A 15,206-nucleotide genomic window follows, 5' to 3' on the forward strand; every position below is an offset into this window, starting at 1 on the left:
CACACAGTAAAATCTATGGGATTTAAGCAATTTGGATTTTGGCTTTTAGTTCTGCTTGGTTGCGAGGAACACTCTGTGTTCTTCCTGCTCCATTAAAGCTTATGACAACTTGCTCTGGAATTGCTTCTTCCATGGCTTTCATGTTCAAGAATCAAAAAGCTTACCTTTTCCACTCACGATATAGCAGACAATTTAGGCTATAGAAAAGTGCTTGCATTGTATTACTAGAATATTTGAGTAGAAGCAACAACACTAATCTGTCAAAATTGAAGTTGATGCCAAGAAATGTATCCATCATGACTCCATGATGATCATTATTAAAGCCAGAAATTTTTCTATAGGAAAATGCAATCAAGAATCTGCACGGTTGACTTGGGAGCACAATTTGTCTACCCAATTCTCACTACCTTCACCAAGAGTTATTTGGAAAAGCTCCAAATCAGGTACCAGTACATAGTGATGCAACAATGTAGTGAATGCCAAAGACACTTATGAGATACTGATTTCAAAATCATCAGTAATTTCCTTGGCTAATCTGATATCGCTTCTTCTTCTTGTTCTTCTTGTTCTTCTGGCCTGTACATAATGTAGACACAATGTTAATATGGGGAAGAGAAGCTTTGAAGAAGTAACCAACCCTCTTTGCAGTGGCACCAGAGGGAGGTTGGATTGTATGAGGCACAAGATATGTCTTCTTTAATGTAGGTATGGAAGTTACTGTTAATAATCCAGAATTTTGATTTTTTTTTATAATTAAGGATTAGGGATCTAAATAAAATTTCTAATTCAAATGAAGCACAGATAAAAGTTGCTGTCTTTTGACACATCTTATGGCGTCAGTCTCTGCTTATGATTGTTCAGATGAGAGGGGGAAAGGAAGGTCCATCTTTTTCTCATACCTTCATTTCAGCTTGGAGGTGATGAGCTGCTTGCCTTCCCCTTTTTCCTAGATTCAACCATGGTAAGCAATGTCTTCAGCTGGTGATGCAGCAAGTTTCAGATAAGCATGCAGATCATGAGAAACTAGCATTTAGAAGGCAAAATGACAAGCAAGTACAGGGTGTTCCAAGATTATTGGCCAACAGATTGCAAACTCCATTGCTCATGGATCTCTTTTCCACATCAAATAATTATTTCCTTAAATCTCTCCCTTGATCTACATAGGCTCAGAAATATGAAATCATAACATTGTCTAACCATTCTAGCAGAAGCATGATGAAGACATTGATGCTGGAAGGGTCATGATATGGTTCGACCACAGTATTATGGAAACAGAGATCTTTATAGAAGAAAGAAGCAAGAAAGAGAAGCAGAGGGCAAAAAAAAAGGCAAACAGTACAACTACATTAGAGACGAAACCCAGAGATCAGCTTCAGAGAAACCAGCAAACATATCGTAGTTGCACAAGAAAGATCTTGTACCATCGATTCGCAATCTTGATACTCTTTCGACAGCCTCTCGCGATCTTGTTCCATCTGGGCTTTACGGCCGGCGCAGTCCTTGATTTCCTGTCGGAACACGAGAAGCAGATAGGAAAGCAAGCAAGGCAGGAGAAGAGCTCGGGCGACACGGGAGGGGAGGAAGAACACGGACCTGTTGCCAAGACGGACCCTTTCTGACACGCCGCAGGGTCTCTAGGATGGGGACGATCCGTTCTCGGAGGCCGCGGCATTCTGCTACGCAAGACTGGATCTGGCCGTCCAACTGGTCCTCCATGCTCATCTCGTCGGGGAAGCCGAGACCAGACGAGGAGGAAGAGGACGCGTAGGGGCCGTGGGCAGATTCTAAATCCGGCATCTGTTCGTCTTCCAGTGGACTCGTTGGGTTGCCCGCTTCTAAATCGGGCATCTGCTCGTCTTCCGTCGGACCCATTAACCATGACCAGACCCTAGAAAGCCACATCGCGACGGCTGAGAGAAGCGAGAGAGAGAGAGAGAGAGAGTATGTAAAGAGGCGGGTTTCACAGTTCTTGAAACTGAAGGAGATGAGTCGGTTGCGGTTCGTTGCAGTGGAGATCGCTCAAAGGTCGTTAAGCTACGTTGGTTGTTTCAGTTGCCTGTTATATGTTCCATATACTCGTCTCATACAGTGGAAGAAGCAAAATTATACGGTCTATATGTGAATACTAAATCCACAAGGCAATCATTCTCTTCAAGCATCATTGTTGTAGAAGAAACACTTTGATCTGCCGATCACAAAAATGTCATACGCATGTCCGCGAGTTTTACATCCATCAGAAATGATTCGATACACATCAAGCAATCAGTTTATGCTTCGTATACTTTGCATTCCTTGGTCTCTGGGTTTGTCTGGCAGAAGTCTTCCAGGGGATCTCCACTCCCCTGCGCAGGCACGCCAGGCCACTTGCTTGCCACCAGATGTGCCAAATCCACCACCCTTTGGCTATCCAAAGAAATCAAACAGTGTCAGTGTTTTCCAATGTGATCTGTTCTTCCCTATCTTGAAGGCTCGGAGAAGCAAATCTCACCTGTAACCCCATTCATTGTCGTACCAAGCAACCACCTTGACCATGTCATCGCCCATCACCATGGTCAGCGATGAATCGATGGTGGAAGACACGTCGCTGCAGCGGAAGTCGACGGACACCAGAGGCACGTCACACACCGCAAGGATGCCCTTCAATGGCCCCTGGGCCGCCTTCCTGAAGGCGTTGTTCACGTCCTCAGCCGTCATCCCTTTCTTCGCCACGTTCACCACCAGGTCCACCACCGACACGTTCGGCGTCGGCACCCGGAGGGCGATCCCGTTCAGTTTGCCTTTGAGTTGGGGCAGCACCAGCGACACCGCTTTCGCTGCTCCGGTGCTCGTCGGGACGATGTTAAGTGCTGCAGCCCTCGCACGTCTCAGGTCCCGGTGTGATGCATCCAGCAACCTCTGCAGTCGCACACATGAACATAAAGATACCGGGAGAAGGAGATGAACAACGGAGACTGTATCCAAAGGAGAACCTGATCCCCTGTGTAAGAGTGAGTTGTTGTCATGGTTCCCTTCACAATGCCTGCAAGGATTAGAAAAGGCAATGGACGAGCTCAGTAAAATGCAGGGCAATCTTTGCTTTTCGGTAGATTGCAGTGCAGATACAAGCAATTCATACCAAATTCTTCATCCATGACCTTCACAAAAGGAGCGAGGCAATTCGTCGTGCAAGATGCATTGCTGCAAGTAGGAATCGAACCAGTAAATATCATGATATTAATGGAACTACAAGGAAATTAAAGATCATCTTTGCCACCCAACCTGACTATGTTTGACGCCTCGTGATGGTAGTCGCCTTCGTTCACGCCGACAACGTAGGTTGGGATATCTGCTCCTTTCGCCGGTGCCGTGATGATAACCTTCTTCGCGCCGGCTTGTATGTGTTTTCCAGCTCCTGGGCCATCAACGAAGACTCCTGTCCCCTGTTTTCGGTGAACCTTGCATGAGGTTCGTAAGCTCAGACAAGTGAATCCTTTTAATCAAACTCTGTAACAGTACCTCGATGACAATGTCGATTCCTAGCTCGGCCCATGGCAGCTTCAGAGGGTCACGATTGGAGACGACCTTGATGGGCTTGCCATCAACACTTATCGTCTCGTTGTCCACAATCTTCACGTCAGCTTTGAAGGTGCCAAGCATGGAGTCGTATTTGAGAAGGTGAGAAGCCTGTGGGAGAAGGCCTTGTCAGAAACTTGGAACGGCAGTGATAACACAAGCATGAAGTGCAGGAGCAGAAGAGGAGAGATCTATCGTACATTCTTGACACCGCCACTGTCATTTACGACCAGCACTTCGAGTGGGGAGTCCTTCCGGCCGTGCCAGCAGCGGAGGAAGTTCCGGCCAATCCTCCCAAAGCCATTGATCGCAACCTTCAGCTTCGCGACGGTCTCCCCCCTAACAGGAACAGCCCTCGCAGTCTGAAGCTGTGAACAGAACCAAGAACAAAACCATCAACTGACACAGAATCATGATTCTACAAACAGAACACCACCTCACGATTTGCAAAGCAAAAAACCATGACAATTGCAGGAAATAATCGATCACAAGATCGAATTTGACCAGATTAATAACATCTTGGTAATCATTAGTACAGATGAAGCAGAGCAACATGCTTCCTGAAATAAAGACTTGGAAGTTTGCTGCTGTCATAGAACTTGCCTTGGTAGACAACTGGGAGGCCAATACATCGGAGAAGGATGCCTCTCTTCCATGGGTGGCAAAGGTGAGGGATGTGCTCGATCTCAGCCCTGAGAATTCAGCAACCTCTAGCCTCTACATGTATGAAATTTGAATCATTCAACAAAAGTTTGCTACCATACCAGTCTTCAGAAACGAACACCATGTGATTCTAAGTTAATACTAGTAGTACTAATACTGTTTCCAGCTGAAGTAGAGAGATAGAGAGAGAGAGAGACCTTGCTGAAGGAGGTGTTGGCCTTGCAGTGGAACCTGGTGTTGGATGGGATTCTTGAGGAGGCAAGAGCTGCATGGCTGGCCATTACTGCAACTGAGAAGCAGAAGGATTCCTAATGGGAGATTTATATGTCAAGTGTCTCAAATATCATCAGTCACTGGCATCACTCATTTCCTGTGTGGTGATGGGCTGAGGTGCATGAAGAAGGTCTCAGGGTGGGTGTGTATTTGTGGCTGCAGAAGGCAATCTTTTGGGGATAAGGAAATTGTGTCTGATATCACTTCTCAAACTGGGAGCCACTCATTTCCGCTGGATCGCTAACACCACAAACCCAGAACCGAGGGCAGCTAAATCCACCACATTCCTCTACTGGATCTTCTCCTCCAGGCCCAGACTTTCTCTCTCATCATCCGGTTGAACCATTAATGAATCAATCCAATGCGAGGCCAATCGATCGTGTTTTGACATCTGATAACCCAGTCAATAATCTAACAGTCGTCAAAGATAAGCAGAGAGGGACATCTAATTGATGCAGAGTTAAGATTTTGATGATAAGTGATGCACGCATGAAGGACACGTGATTCGTCTACTCCCTGCATGGCTCATGCAATATGGGCTGAAACCTTGACGCAGTACATGCAGCTCTCGTCAGCTTCGGCTTCGCACTCCCTTCGGAGCTAATGGCCGGCGAACTCTTCTAATATCTCAGAAGAGAAAGTCCATGTAAATCAAATCGGTGGTTGGCGATTCCCCAACGAGTCATCCAATTACGCGTTAAATCGCTCTTCTTCTTATAAACTAAGCCATGACTGCAGCTGCAGGAGAGCCCACCACTCGGAGTAGATTAAGAAGGTAAGCTGCAGGGAAAGCCGGTGGCGTTCGTGTGCGCAGTGTTTCATGTTCTTTACAGTGTTCTCACTATGGCTCTCGCCCTAGCAAAAGTAGTCTAAGCATCGAAACTGTCGATTTTTATTCTCTGAGAAATTGGAATATAATGATTGATAGTTTTTAACTTCACATATTAATTACTAAGATCCATCAATTCTGATGTAACTGACAGATGAAGAAATGGAAAGCCCAGTTCTGTAATGGTAGGTCTTGATCTCAAGTTGCTAGGAAATCTAAACCTCAAAGAGAACATGTTCTTGCAATCACAGAGGAGTTCTTGTTCTGCAGATCCTTTAAGGTTCAGGTTCACTCACCAGACATCTGTTGTGAAGCGGCATGTGGGACTTCCAAGCACCATTGGCATCAGATGGATAGTGAGATATTAATATGATATAATTTGGAGAAGATATTAGGCAGTTCTTTGGATCAGTGACAAACCATAAGCCATGGCTTTATCAAAATAATATCTTAATATTCCAAGTTTCTCTTTTGGCTCTCTTCCTCTGTAGCTTCTCATTGCTGAACATTATAACACTGATTTATGTTGGATTTGTTGAACTACTATAACAATGTATTGAATGCTATAAAAATATATAGGCACATTTGTCTCCATGCAGTAACTTTGATTTCCACAAGTACATAAAATGATCCTTGGAGGATGACTTCAAAGTGGTTGTGTGCATCAGGTTTCCCTATCTTACACTAAAATCTCTCTGTATTATTTCTTTGGTAAGAAATTTCTCTCTTAACATGTCCATTTGTCAGTCAGTCCATTGTGGTTCATTGCCATCGTCAGTCTACTTCTTGACATCAATGGCAATTACTTTTAATTGTATGTATATTACCAATTCTTCTTGGCTTTGATCCAGGATATTATATGTACCCTTGCATTGCATCAGTTTCTTTTGTCCCACTCATGGTGAGATTACAGTCCATGAGCTATTTCCCTTTCTATTGTTGTTGGGGAGCAAGTCAGCATGATATGATGCAATGGTTTTGCAGGTATTTGGCTTGAAACTAGAACTTGTCATCATGGAGATGGCTCAAGAGATCCAGAACAGAACTACCAAGCAACAAAGAACTTCTGGTTCAACAGGATTCAGTGGATTGTTTTCCTGATACATTTGACTTTGTTTGAGGTAAATGCAATGATCTCAGTTGTCAATGCTTCCATATAAACCTGCAATGATGGCATTCAACAGATTGTGTTCATCAAAAGATTTCTTCTAACTTCTATTTGACCTTCAGACTTGTGATTACAGAATGCATTCCAGATGGCTCATTTTCTGTGGACATGGCTAATAGTTTTCCTTTTATTATCAGTACCATCATGATGAACTTTTTGAAGCATTTGATTGCCATTTTACTGAAACAGCCTGAATCATGTATGCAGTATGCATTCAACCTGAGATCATGCTTTTATGAGAGCTCTTGTGCAGCTACATCACTCTTCCATTAATGACATCATATCTACACATCAAGAACAATTTTTGCTAGAAATGAAATTCTATGAGACCCATCAATCTTCTTTTCTTTGAATGAGTAAAACACTTTGAAAGACTAATTAAATTAGACCAATTTTATCACATCATAATCAAATATGAGGATGATTAGAGTTTTTGTCATGGTTCTAGCATGTTACAACTAAGAATAGCTGCCTAAATAAAAATGATCCAGGAATCAAAAGGAATAGGTCTGCAACCCATTTCCCAAGCCATCAGTCAAACATTGGATCAAACTCACAGTTTCTTTTTGTCTTCATCTCTGTATGATTAATGAAAGTTCATTAAACTAGTGATGGCCTCAGACATCCCCCACCTGTCAACTTGCAGCAATCAGGCCATGAGAAATATTTATTTAAGATACTTCCTCCTTGGAATATGTATTATTGGCCTACTTATTTATCCCAATTCTTTAATCCAAGATTCCACTTTTCCACCTCACAGAGCTAACACTTGACAAAGCAAAAAAGGGCAACCTACAAAAGATGAGTCCCCTCTTGCAATTGAAAACTCACAAAACATTAAACAAGCATGTTCTTCCATGCACATCCTCCCCAAATCCATCTTTGGACACTCTCTTAACTCTCATAATCCAGAAATTACTGATTAATTAAGATCATGTGTCACAAACATAGAAGTTCCACAATCATCATCACCCATTGTAGGAAAACAATTTTGCTATGGAAATTGATTGTGATTTGGGGTTGTAAATATATATAGTGTGTTGCCCATATGGTATTTACATGATAAGACTACCAAATCATCTTGTGTGACCTAATGTGAGGAAATAGTCTAACCATTCTTAGCCTTTTCAAGTATATAGCCTGAATTCTAGGCCAGAATAGTATGTAGTCATATTCGTGTGTGTTGCCTTATCTTCTTCTATGTTTTGAAATACATCATATTTGATAATAAAAAAAATAGTATATTTACATGTGTGTCATCTATAGAGTATTTTTATTGCTCAAGATATTTTAATCAAACTATTTTTAAATTAATTTTGAATTTAATTTAAGTTCAGTGTTTGTGTTGCATTTCTTTAAGGTATATGTGAAAATACAAGCTAGTTAGGGGTTTAAATAAAAATATTCTTGTGAAGAATAGTACTAAAATTATAAATATAAGCTCTCAAGGGCTGTTTTCAGAAAATTACACAGTGGGTAATAAGTGCAGAAGGAGCAGTAAAAGAGTGATAAAACCCTTTGGCTCTGTTACCATTTCCGCGGCCTCCGCCGCCACGACGGGCACGTTCGAGAGCCGTCCCCAGAACCCGCGGGAGGAGCGACGCCCCATCTCGACGAGGGCTTAGCGCCGCATGTCGGAGGCCGCAAGAGAGGCGGAACCCACTTGGATCGCGCCGTTTGTCGCCGGGGCCGAGAACCAGCGGTAGCACACGGAGATTTCCGGGCGAGTGGATTGGCTTTGGTTTCCGCTTCCGCTTCGAGGTCTCGGGGGGGTGATGCTGTTGCGTCCGAAGCCATGGCGAGACGGCACGGGTGGCAGCTCCCAGCCCACACTTTTCAGGTGGAAAGCGGAGCCTTTTATCGTCTCTTGGTCCAAATCTTAATTTTTGGCGGTTGTCATGTTGGTTTTCTGCGAAATTGCTGTGAGATTTTGTAGCTTTATTCTTCTGCGTTGGATTTGTGGGGCTTTGCAGGGGTGCTGTTGGCAGTTCTTGCAATGTGGGCAGTTTAAATCCACAGGAGTAGGTCATTGATGTGTGTGTTGCATATTTTTATTTTCTCGGTAGTTGGTGCGACAAGACAGCACCTTTAAACCTGCTCATTCTACTATACGAAATCGCAAACTAGATTTTCAGTTCATGATTTTACTTGGATAGTTATGCCCTGTGGATTTTGGGAGTATATAAGCATTTTGGAACTCAACCACTTGTTTCTTGGTAATTATTCGTAGATCGCTGTTGCACGAGTTACTAGTTGCAATTGTTCTGATAGTTATAAAAGGGCATCCCAGTAAATAAAGTCCTCCGTCAATGCGGGATCTGAGGGAGGGAGGATCAAATGTGCATAGCCTTACCCTTGGAAGCAGTGAAGTTGTTTCTGCTTGTGTATTGGTAGTTATTGCTAGGAATAATCGATTGTCAAAGCAAACATCTCCTGTGGCCTTCGTTTGATATTTGTTTAATCCCAATTCAAATATAGAAAAAAAATATTTAATTTTTGTACATAGGACCAAGAAATTCTTGTTTAATCCTTAAGTAGAAGGGTAAAAAGAAAGAACAATGAGAGTAGATACTGGTTTTTTTTTGTGGCTCATGAAGGCCTTTGGCTGGAAGGACAAAGTTGATTTAAATTTACTGCAAAAAGGCCTGCTGTTTATTTTAATAAAGTGTATATCTAGTTCTTCTATTTGACAACATCATTTGATGGAAGTTCTTTTGGTTCGCAGGTTATTGCAATCACAGTATTCTTCTTGCTATCGATAGCATTTTATGCCTTTTTTGCCCCATTTCTTGGAAAAGACTTATATGAATATGTGGCAATTGGAGTATATAGTTTTCTTGTAAGTATGCTCCCTTGCTAGCTAGCTAGATGTTATTCTCAAGCATATTGAATGAAGTATTTCTTGTTATTTTTATGACCATATTATTCATGGATCATGTTGCTTCAGGCACTATGTGTGTTTATACTTTATGTTAGATGCACTGCCATTGATCCTGCTGATCCTGGAATTTTGCTTGCTTATAATGAAGCATCAACTTATATGCCACAACGTAAGATCCAACTATCTAGTCCTTGGTTGGTAAAGAGATGTATCAAGCACTATTGACAAGCCATTCATGGTAACTGAGTTCCTTGTTTCGACATAGGGGATAGAGGTTCCTTGGAAGAACCTACCAAGTTAGGAGTTAACACCGAAGAAGAAACTGTCAAGCACAAAACAGCAAGCTTCTCCATTGGTTGTTTCTTCTGTGCTCTTTTGTCTAAAGAAGATTGTCGCAAAGATGAGGACAATGCTGAGCAGCAGACGAGCATTGATGAAGCATTATTTTGCACACTATGCAATGCGGAGGTAAAAGCTTCATGCTTATCAAGTTTTTTTAGATGCTATGCTATGGTGATTGTCTGCCATTATCTTTCACTTTAGAAATTGTTGGCCTTTGTCCTATCCGAGTCTTGAAATAGTTCACACTTGTATGATCATTTCCAACATCACAAACCTTATATATATTTATTAGATGCTTCTTTTCTTCCCCTCAATGCTGACTTTCTATTAAATATGAACTAGAACGTCCAGTACATAAGTTTATTTCCATTAGGCATTTCATTCTTCTTGAACCTTCTAAGTTCCCTTAGACTTAAATAGATGAGAAAACTTTGATGCATCTCCAACAAGGATATTTATATTGTTTTACATTCCAATCTTGTAACAAAATCTTGATCGTAGGTATTTCTTGGTGATTGGCTCTTGTTTGTCTCAAGCAAACGTTGCTCTACTAACATTTTCTAGTGAGAAATGCTCATTCCGAGATTGACTGATATCATTTAGTATTTATCATAGACAGATGTTCTGGACCAACTGTACAATTCACAACTATGAAAAGTTGCAAAAGTGTCACCATTAGATCTTTTTTATTTTTCACAATTGAGAGGCTATTTAGTCAAACTACTTCTAAATCCTTAAATTGCAAATCATTTTGTTTTGGGGTCTGCTCCAGCAAGGATCCTGCGTGGGGCTGTTTTTCAAACCAGCCTTTTGCATCCCTTCTCACCCTGTCCTCTTAGTGCAAAGGGTAGGAGCAAGGGAACCAAGACCTAGTGGCTCTGTCGACTATTGACAAAGACAATGACCACGGTGAGGACCAGCATTGCTTACTATGTTTTCTTTATCCCATGAGCATACCTGTGTTGGAATGGTGGCATGCGATAACTTGCCATCATTAAGTTAATCCATGTTTATAGTATTGATATTGTCTTTCTTTGAAGTGACCTCTTAAATGTCCTTAAGCAACCTTGAGAATCTTAATTCACCTTTCTTCTTACTGAAAAAAATCTTAATGATCCACTGAATTCGTTCTGTATGCCATATAATGAGAACCAGTAATTTGTTTTCCACTCACCAGATGTCCTCCAGGAAAGAAATAATTCTTTGGAATCCAACAAAAGTCGACCAAAAATGTGTTTGGTCGATCTAAAATTCAATAAAAAAGATATCTGCCTTAAGATTGTGAATACATGAATAAACAGAAGTCATTCAACTGTTTTATGCTCCAATTCCACATTGCTTTCCTGAATATGCATGAATCATATTTCCAGTCTGATTTCCTTTTTTAAAATGTGAACATATGATGGAAGGATTGCTGTTTCGGGTAGACCCGTTTCAGAGACCTGTCAGATTGGTATATATTGGTCAGTACCAGGATACCGATACATGGTACACCGGTGTGTACTGGTGTTTTGGTGAGTAAGAAAAGGAGGAAGAAGAGGAAGGGACGGTGGAGCAGAGGAGGAAGGAAGAAGGAAGAAGAGAAAAAGGTGGAGGAAGAAGAAGGAAAAAGAGGAGGAAGTGGAGAAGCAGCGGTAGCGTACCTGGGAAGCAGCAGCGGTGGCGGCTGTGACGTTGAACGCGAGAAGAGGGCTCATGACCATGAGCCCTAATTTTTTATTGTTTTATCATTTTTTTCAACTGGACTGGGTTGCCCAAAACGGGGGGTGGTCCGCGTATCGGCCCATGCCCAAACCAATACATACCGCCTGTTTCATACCGAAATTTGGGTGGTCTAGCAGTCTATGATATAATGGATGGATCAAAAAGGCAAAAAATTCTCATTTCTTAAACTGATTTTCTTTACATTCTTGTAATTCATCATTTTAGCTATCTGCTTAAAATTTGGGACTAATTCTGTCTTATGCTCTACTTTTTAGTGACCACCCTCATCTTTCTTTCCTTTTTATTACTCTAGCTCTTTCCAATTGCCATAAGCAAGGCTGTTATTTGTCTCTCGGTTGTTCTGTGTCTCTTCACCTTCTACTCTGATGGAGAATGTAAATGCTTAGAATAACCATTTATTTGCTACTCTTTGTTAGTAAGAAGACAATCAGAGCAAGGAGGTCTAATGTAATCTAGCATTATATGACATAAAAGTGCATGTGGGATTCTATAATCTTTTTTTTTTTAATTTAAATTGGGATGGCTTCAAGGAGGCAACTGTTCTAGCATGGAGTATTGGTTCCACGTTGCTAGGAGTTTCATATTGGTTGCAACTGATAAATAGTGTAATATTTTGCTCTTGCAGTTAATAGTCAAATGAAAGATATTTTCTACATAAATATGTAATTCTTTTTCTTGATCTTGTTAAACTTCACCTTTTAGCCTATGGAAGTGTACATATTTAACTTTTTTTTGTTTTTGGTTGTTATGTATAGAATGACAGATACTTCAATTATTCTTAGGACACTTGAACAATTAAAACAAAACCATTTGATAAGTTGATGAAATTTGTTCTTGCAACTGCTTTGTCTAGGTTCGCAAATTCAGCAAACACTGCAGGAGTTGTGACAAATGTGTAGACGGGTTTGATCATCATTGCCGGGTTTGTAAACTAAGTCCATGTTGCTTGCCTACATATCTATAACAATCTGCATATATTAATCTAGGTGCTTGGACTTTATTATCCTTTCTGTGCAGTGGTTAAACAATTGTGTTGGGAGGAAAAACTATATTACATTTTTGTCCCTTATGTCAATGAGCCTTGCCTGGGTAAGTAGATGCATTTCAGAAAAAATGCTTCTTTTCCAGTTCATGAAGTTTGTACTTATAAAATAATTATTCACCTAAAATATTTGGCTTTCCCTGATGCAAATCATTTGGCCCTATCTTCTACATAAGCTTGCTGTTGAAAGTGGAATTGGTATCGCCGTTCTTGTCCGATCCTTCACTGATAAGAAGCAAATTGAATCTCAGATAGTTGAAAGGCTAGGAGATGGCTTCTCCCATGCTCCCTTTGTCACAATTGTGGTATGCATCAATTTTATACACTATTCTTTCTCATTTTTTGAATCTAGTATATGTGGAGTAGCATTGGTTAATCCAGATAGATGTCTTTTTCATGAGTTACTCATTGGGCAAGATGGTTTGCAGTAATTTATGACTGTTCATAATTAGAACCCTCTACCAGTATTTTTGGCACTTGCAATTTATGAATTTTAAATCCATCAATATGTTTTATTCTTGTTTCTAGATTATGCTAACAGTTTTATGTCTGTATTTGGAGGAACAAACAATGGTTATCAAGGAAGCCCCAAGGCTAAATTTTCTAGGTCATCAAGCTGCAATTAGTGCAGCTATTGGAATTACCAAACTTGTTACCATGACCTCAAGTGGTAGTGTGTGTGTCAAATAAGACCAATCAAACGAAACATAAGGCTGTAGTTTCAAAATCTGATACAGAATCTTGTCCATATCATACTTGAAAATTTCAGATTATCCAAGTTTCTTTAGCTTGCACCTGATCACTGTCTTATTAGTTCTGGAAGCATTGGGTTCTAGTTGATCTCTGTGAAAATGTGGCAAACCCAATACTTTTACTGATCTAGCAAATAAGTTATGAATAAACATAAAGAAAGCGAGTGTAACTTGGACTTTTCTGCACCAGAGAAAGAGTGCTTCTTGCAGACTAATAATAAGATTTTTATTTCAGGCCTTGTGTACTGCTCTATCGTTGCTGGCTTCTGTACCATTGGGTGAATTATTTTTTTTCCACATGATACTAATTCGAAAGGTTTGATACTTCTGCTCATATGCTTATTTTTGCAACAACTCTGCGATCATTGTGAAATAAGATAAAATCTCTTCCAGGGCATCACAACGTACGAGTATGTGGTGGCAATGAGAGCCCAGACTGAACCTCCTGGTCCTTCTGTTAATGAGGATCAGCAAAGTCTTCCATCCTCGCCAATGAGTTCAGCACCAACTGCCATAAGTGGAAGTTCTTTGGGCTTGCAGTATAGAGGTGCATGGTGTACTCCTCCAAGAATTTTTGTTGACCAGCAGGTATGCTTGTCTGTGATTGCTAAACACAGCTTTTTCTAAACTCTATTCTGTGGCTGATATTCTCTTTGTTTTCCAATAAAAGGATGAAATAATCCCTCATTTAGAACCAGGACGTGTTCCTTCAACTATTGATCCTGATGCTATTGATCCATCTGGACAAGTGAAAAAGCTACCCAAGCATCCGGTCCCAATCAGTGCCTGGAAGCTCGCAAAATTGGACAAGAATGAGGCCAAGAGAGCTGCAGCTAAAGCCAGAGCCTCTTCGTCTGTCTTAAAACCTATCGGTTCGCACATGCAGTATGACATTGATCGCTGCTCGAGTGGGAATATCAGCAGCAGAAGTAGCACTGTCAGTGCTGACTTCGGGCATCGGGATCATCGTGTGGTTGCTGCAAGATCTTCGCCTCTGAAGAGTTCTTACCCTCCCAGCAGAGCTAGTAGGGAGGACCTTGAAACATGTCCTCGAACTCCTAGCAGTTTCAGTAGCCCTCATCACCCTAACTCGTTGAGCCTCACTCCAGCCTTGGAGCAGCAACCTTCAAACACTAGACACTTTAATCCAATATATCAGTCATCAGCAAATCGATCTCCATGGTCTGTCCAGTCTAGCGATGCCAAGGAAAGCATGGCTGGGCATCTCTCAGAGCATGGGCAAGCAAGGAGAACCGGCACAAATCCTCTAGGGAGCTCCGGACCCTCCGTTTACTGGGATCAGGAAGCTGGTCGATTTGTCTCCTCTCAGAGTATTGCTGGGCCTTCTTCTCGCGGCAGTCGTACTGAGCTGTTGTACACCGAACCATCTATATTCTTTGGTGGTCCTATGCTGAATGAAGGCCCTCCGAGGAGCTTCAGAAATGCTGGTACATCTAATCAGAGGCAAGGTGGTACTGAGAGAGGAAGGGGGCTGAGCCAGTTGCCTATCTTTGTCCCCAGAGACTATCAGCAAGATCAGTTATCTAGATTTCCCTGATGGAGTAGTATTTGAGTACGAAGTTCAGATTGATCGGCAGAATTGTTTCGTCATTTAGTGCCTTATTTCTAACTCTAGAACTCTTTGTAAATTTTAACTCTTGCAGATGTGTTATGGAACCGACTTCCTACTTTTTTTTTTTCTCCTAGCAAGCTGTAGACTGTTTCTAAACAGATCTAGTTTATTACTGATCTAGCTTTTTCTCGATTGAAGTTGAATCACAAAGAATGTGATTTAAGCTGTATTGCATGTGTAAACAATCTCTGAACCAGGAACTCTCACATGTTATTTCTGAATCAGGGTTGTTTTATAAACACCTTAAATTGGCACTCCAGCTGTGTCTTGGCCATTGTGATTCATGGTTCATCCACAAGAACATAGAGATCTTTTGTTTGTCTTTTTTGTTTAAAAAGAGTCCTAT

The 15,206-nt window shown here is 41.3% G+C and overlaps 3 protein-coding genes across 6 annotated transcripts; 1 reads left to right on the forward strand and 2 right to left on the reverse strand.

The window, feature by feature from the left end:
* Window positions 1-330: 330 nt before the first annotated feature.
* On the reverse strand, window positions 331-1,985 carry LOC108951745 (uncharacterized). 2 transcript variants are annotated; one of them, XM_065090844.1, is made up of 4 exons: window positions 1,594-1,985; window positions 1,422-1,508; window positions 900-978; window positions 331-576 (listed from the first exon to the last, which is right to left on the reverse strand). In XM_065090844.1, exons 1-3 carry the CDS (start codon window positions 1,900-1,902, stop codon window positions 907-909), a joined length of 468 nt encoding a protein of 155 aa, XP_064946916.1. In that variant the 5' UTR covers window positions 1,903-1,985; the 3' UTR covers window positions 331-576; window positions 900-906. The 2 variants fall into 2 exon arrangements, with proteins under 2 accessions (XP_064946916.1, XP_064946915.1); XM_065090843.1 differs by lacking the exons at window positions 331-576; window positions 900-978 and having other exon boundaries at window positions 1,024-1,508.
* A 134-nt stretch (window positions 1,986-2,119) lies between these two features.
* Window positions 2,120-4,628, reverse strand: LOC103972115 (glyceraldehyde-3-phosphate dehydrogenase B, chloroplastic). 2 transcript variants are annotated; one of them, XM_009386324.3, is made up of 9 exons: window positions 4,413-4,628; window positions 4,156-4,269; window positions 3,753-3,920; window positions 3,496-3,663; window positions 3,259-3,419; window positions 3,116-3,177; window positions 2,970-3,019; window positions 2,489-2,895; window positions 2,120-2,403 (listed from the first exon to the last, which is right to left on the reverse strand). In XM_009386324.3, the coding sequence occupies exons 1-9, from the start codon at window positions 4,494-4,496 to the stop codon at window positions 2,268-2,270; spliced, it is 1,350 nt and encodes a 449-aa protein (XP_009384599.1). In that variant the 5' UTR covers window positions 4,497-4,628; the 3' UTR covers window positions 2,120-2,267. The 2 variants fall into 2 exon arrangements, with proteins under 2 accessions (XP_009384599.1, XP_009384600.1); XM_009386325.3 differs by having other exon boundaries at window positions 3,753-3,914; window positions 4,413-4,614.
* A 3,368-nt stretch (window positions 4,629-7,996) lies between these two features.
* LOC103972116 (protein S-acyltransferase 21) lies at window positions 7,997-15,119 on the forward strand. 2 transcript variants are annotated; one of them, XM_009386326.3, is made up of 10 exons: window positions 7,997-8,325; window positions 9,211-9,324; window positions 9,433-9,535; window positions 9,632-9,834; window positions 12,287-12,355; window positions 12,451-12,522; window positions 12,652-12,780; window positions 13,463-13,543; window positions 13,621-13,815; window positions 13,898-15,119. In XM_009386326.3, the coding sequence occupies exons 1-10, from the start codon at window positions 8,281-8,283 to the stop codon at window positions 14,783-14,785; spliced, it is 1,899 nt and encodes a 632-aa protein (XP_009384601.1). In that variant the 5' UTR covers window positions 7,997-8,280; the 3' UTR covers window positions 14,786-15,119. The 2 variants fall into 2 exon arrangements, with proteins under 2 accessions (XP_009384601.1, XP_018676220.2); XM_018820675.2 differs by lacking the exon at window positions 7,997-8,325 and having other exon boundaries at window positions 9,462-9,535.
* The last annotated feature ends 87 nt before the right edge of the window (window positions 15,120-15,206 follow it).

Source organism: Musa acuminata, chromosome BXJ1-11 (assembly GCF_036884655.1).
Source record: "Musa acuminata AAA Group cultivar baxijiao chromosome BXJ1-11, Cavendish_Baxijiao_AAA, whole genome shotgun sequence".
Lineage (NCBI taxonomy): Eukaryota > Viridiplantae > Streptophyta > Magnoliopsida > Zingiberales > Musaceae > Musa > Musa acuminata.

Coding starts and splice junctions, on each gene's coding strand:
- LOC108951745 (XM_065090843.1), bottom strand. CDS start 1,902: ATGTGGCTTTCTAGGGTCTGGTCATGGTTAATGGGTCCGACGGAAGAC. Junction 1,509..1,593: donor AGGGTCCGTCTTGGCAACAG/GTCCGTGTTCTT, acceptor GTGTTCCGACAG/GAAATCAAGGACTGCGCCGG.
- LOC103972115 (XM_009386324.3), bottom strand. CDS start 4,496: ATGGCCAGCCATGCAGCTCTTGCCTCCTCAAGAATCCCATCCAACACC. Junction 3,921..4,155: donor CCTCCCAGTTGTCTACCAAG/GCAAGTTCTATG, acceptor TTCTGTTCACAG/CTTCAGACTGCGAGGGCTGT. Junction 2,404..2,488: donor GACAATGAATGGGGTTACAG/GTGAGATTTGCT, acceptor TTCTTTGGATAG/CCAAAGGGTGGTGGATTTGG.
- LOC103972116 (XM_009386326.3), top strand. CDS start 8,281: ATGGCGAGACGGCACGGGTGGCAGCTCCCAGCCCACACTTTTCAG. Junction 12,356..12,450: donor GGTTTGATCATCATTGCCGG/GTTTGTAAACTA, acceptor CTTTCTGTGCAG/TGGTTAAACAATTGTGTTGG. Junction 12,781..13,462: donor CTCCCTTTGTCACAATTGTG/GTATGCATCAAT, acceptor TTTTTATTTCAG/GCCTTGTGTACTGCTCTATC.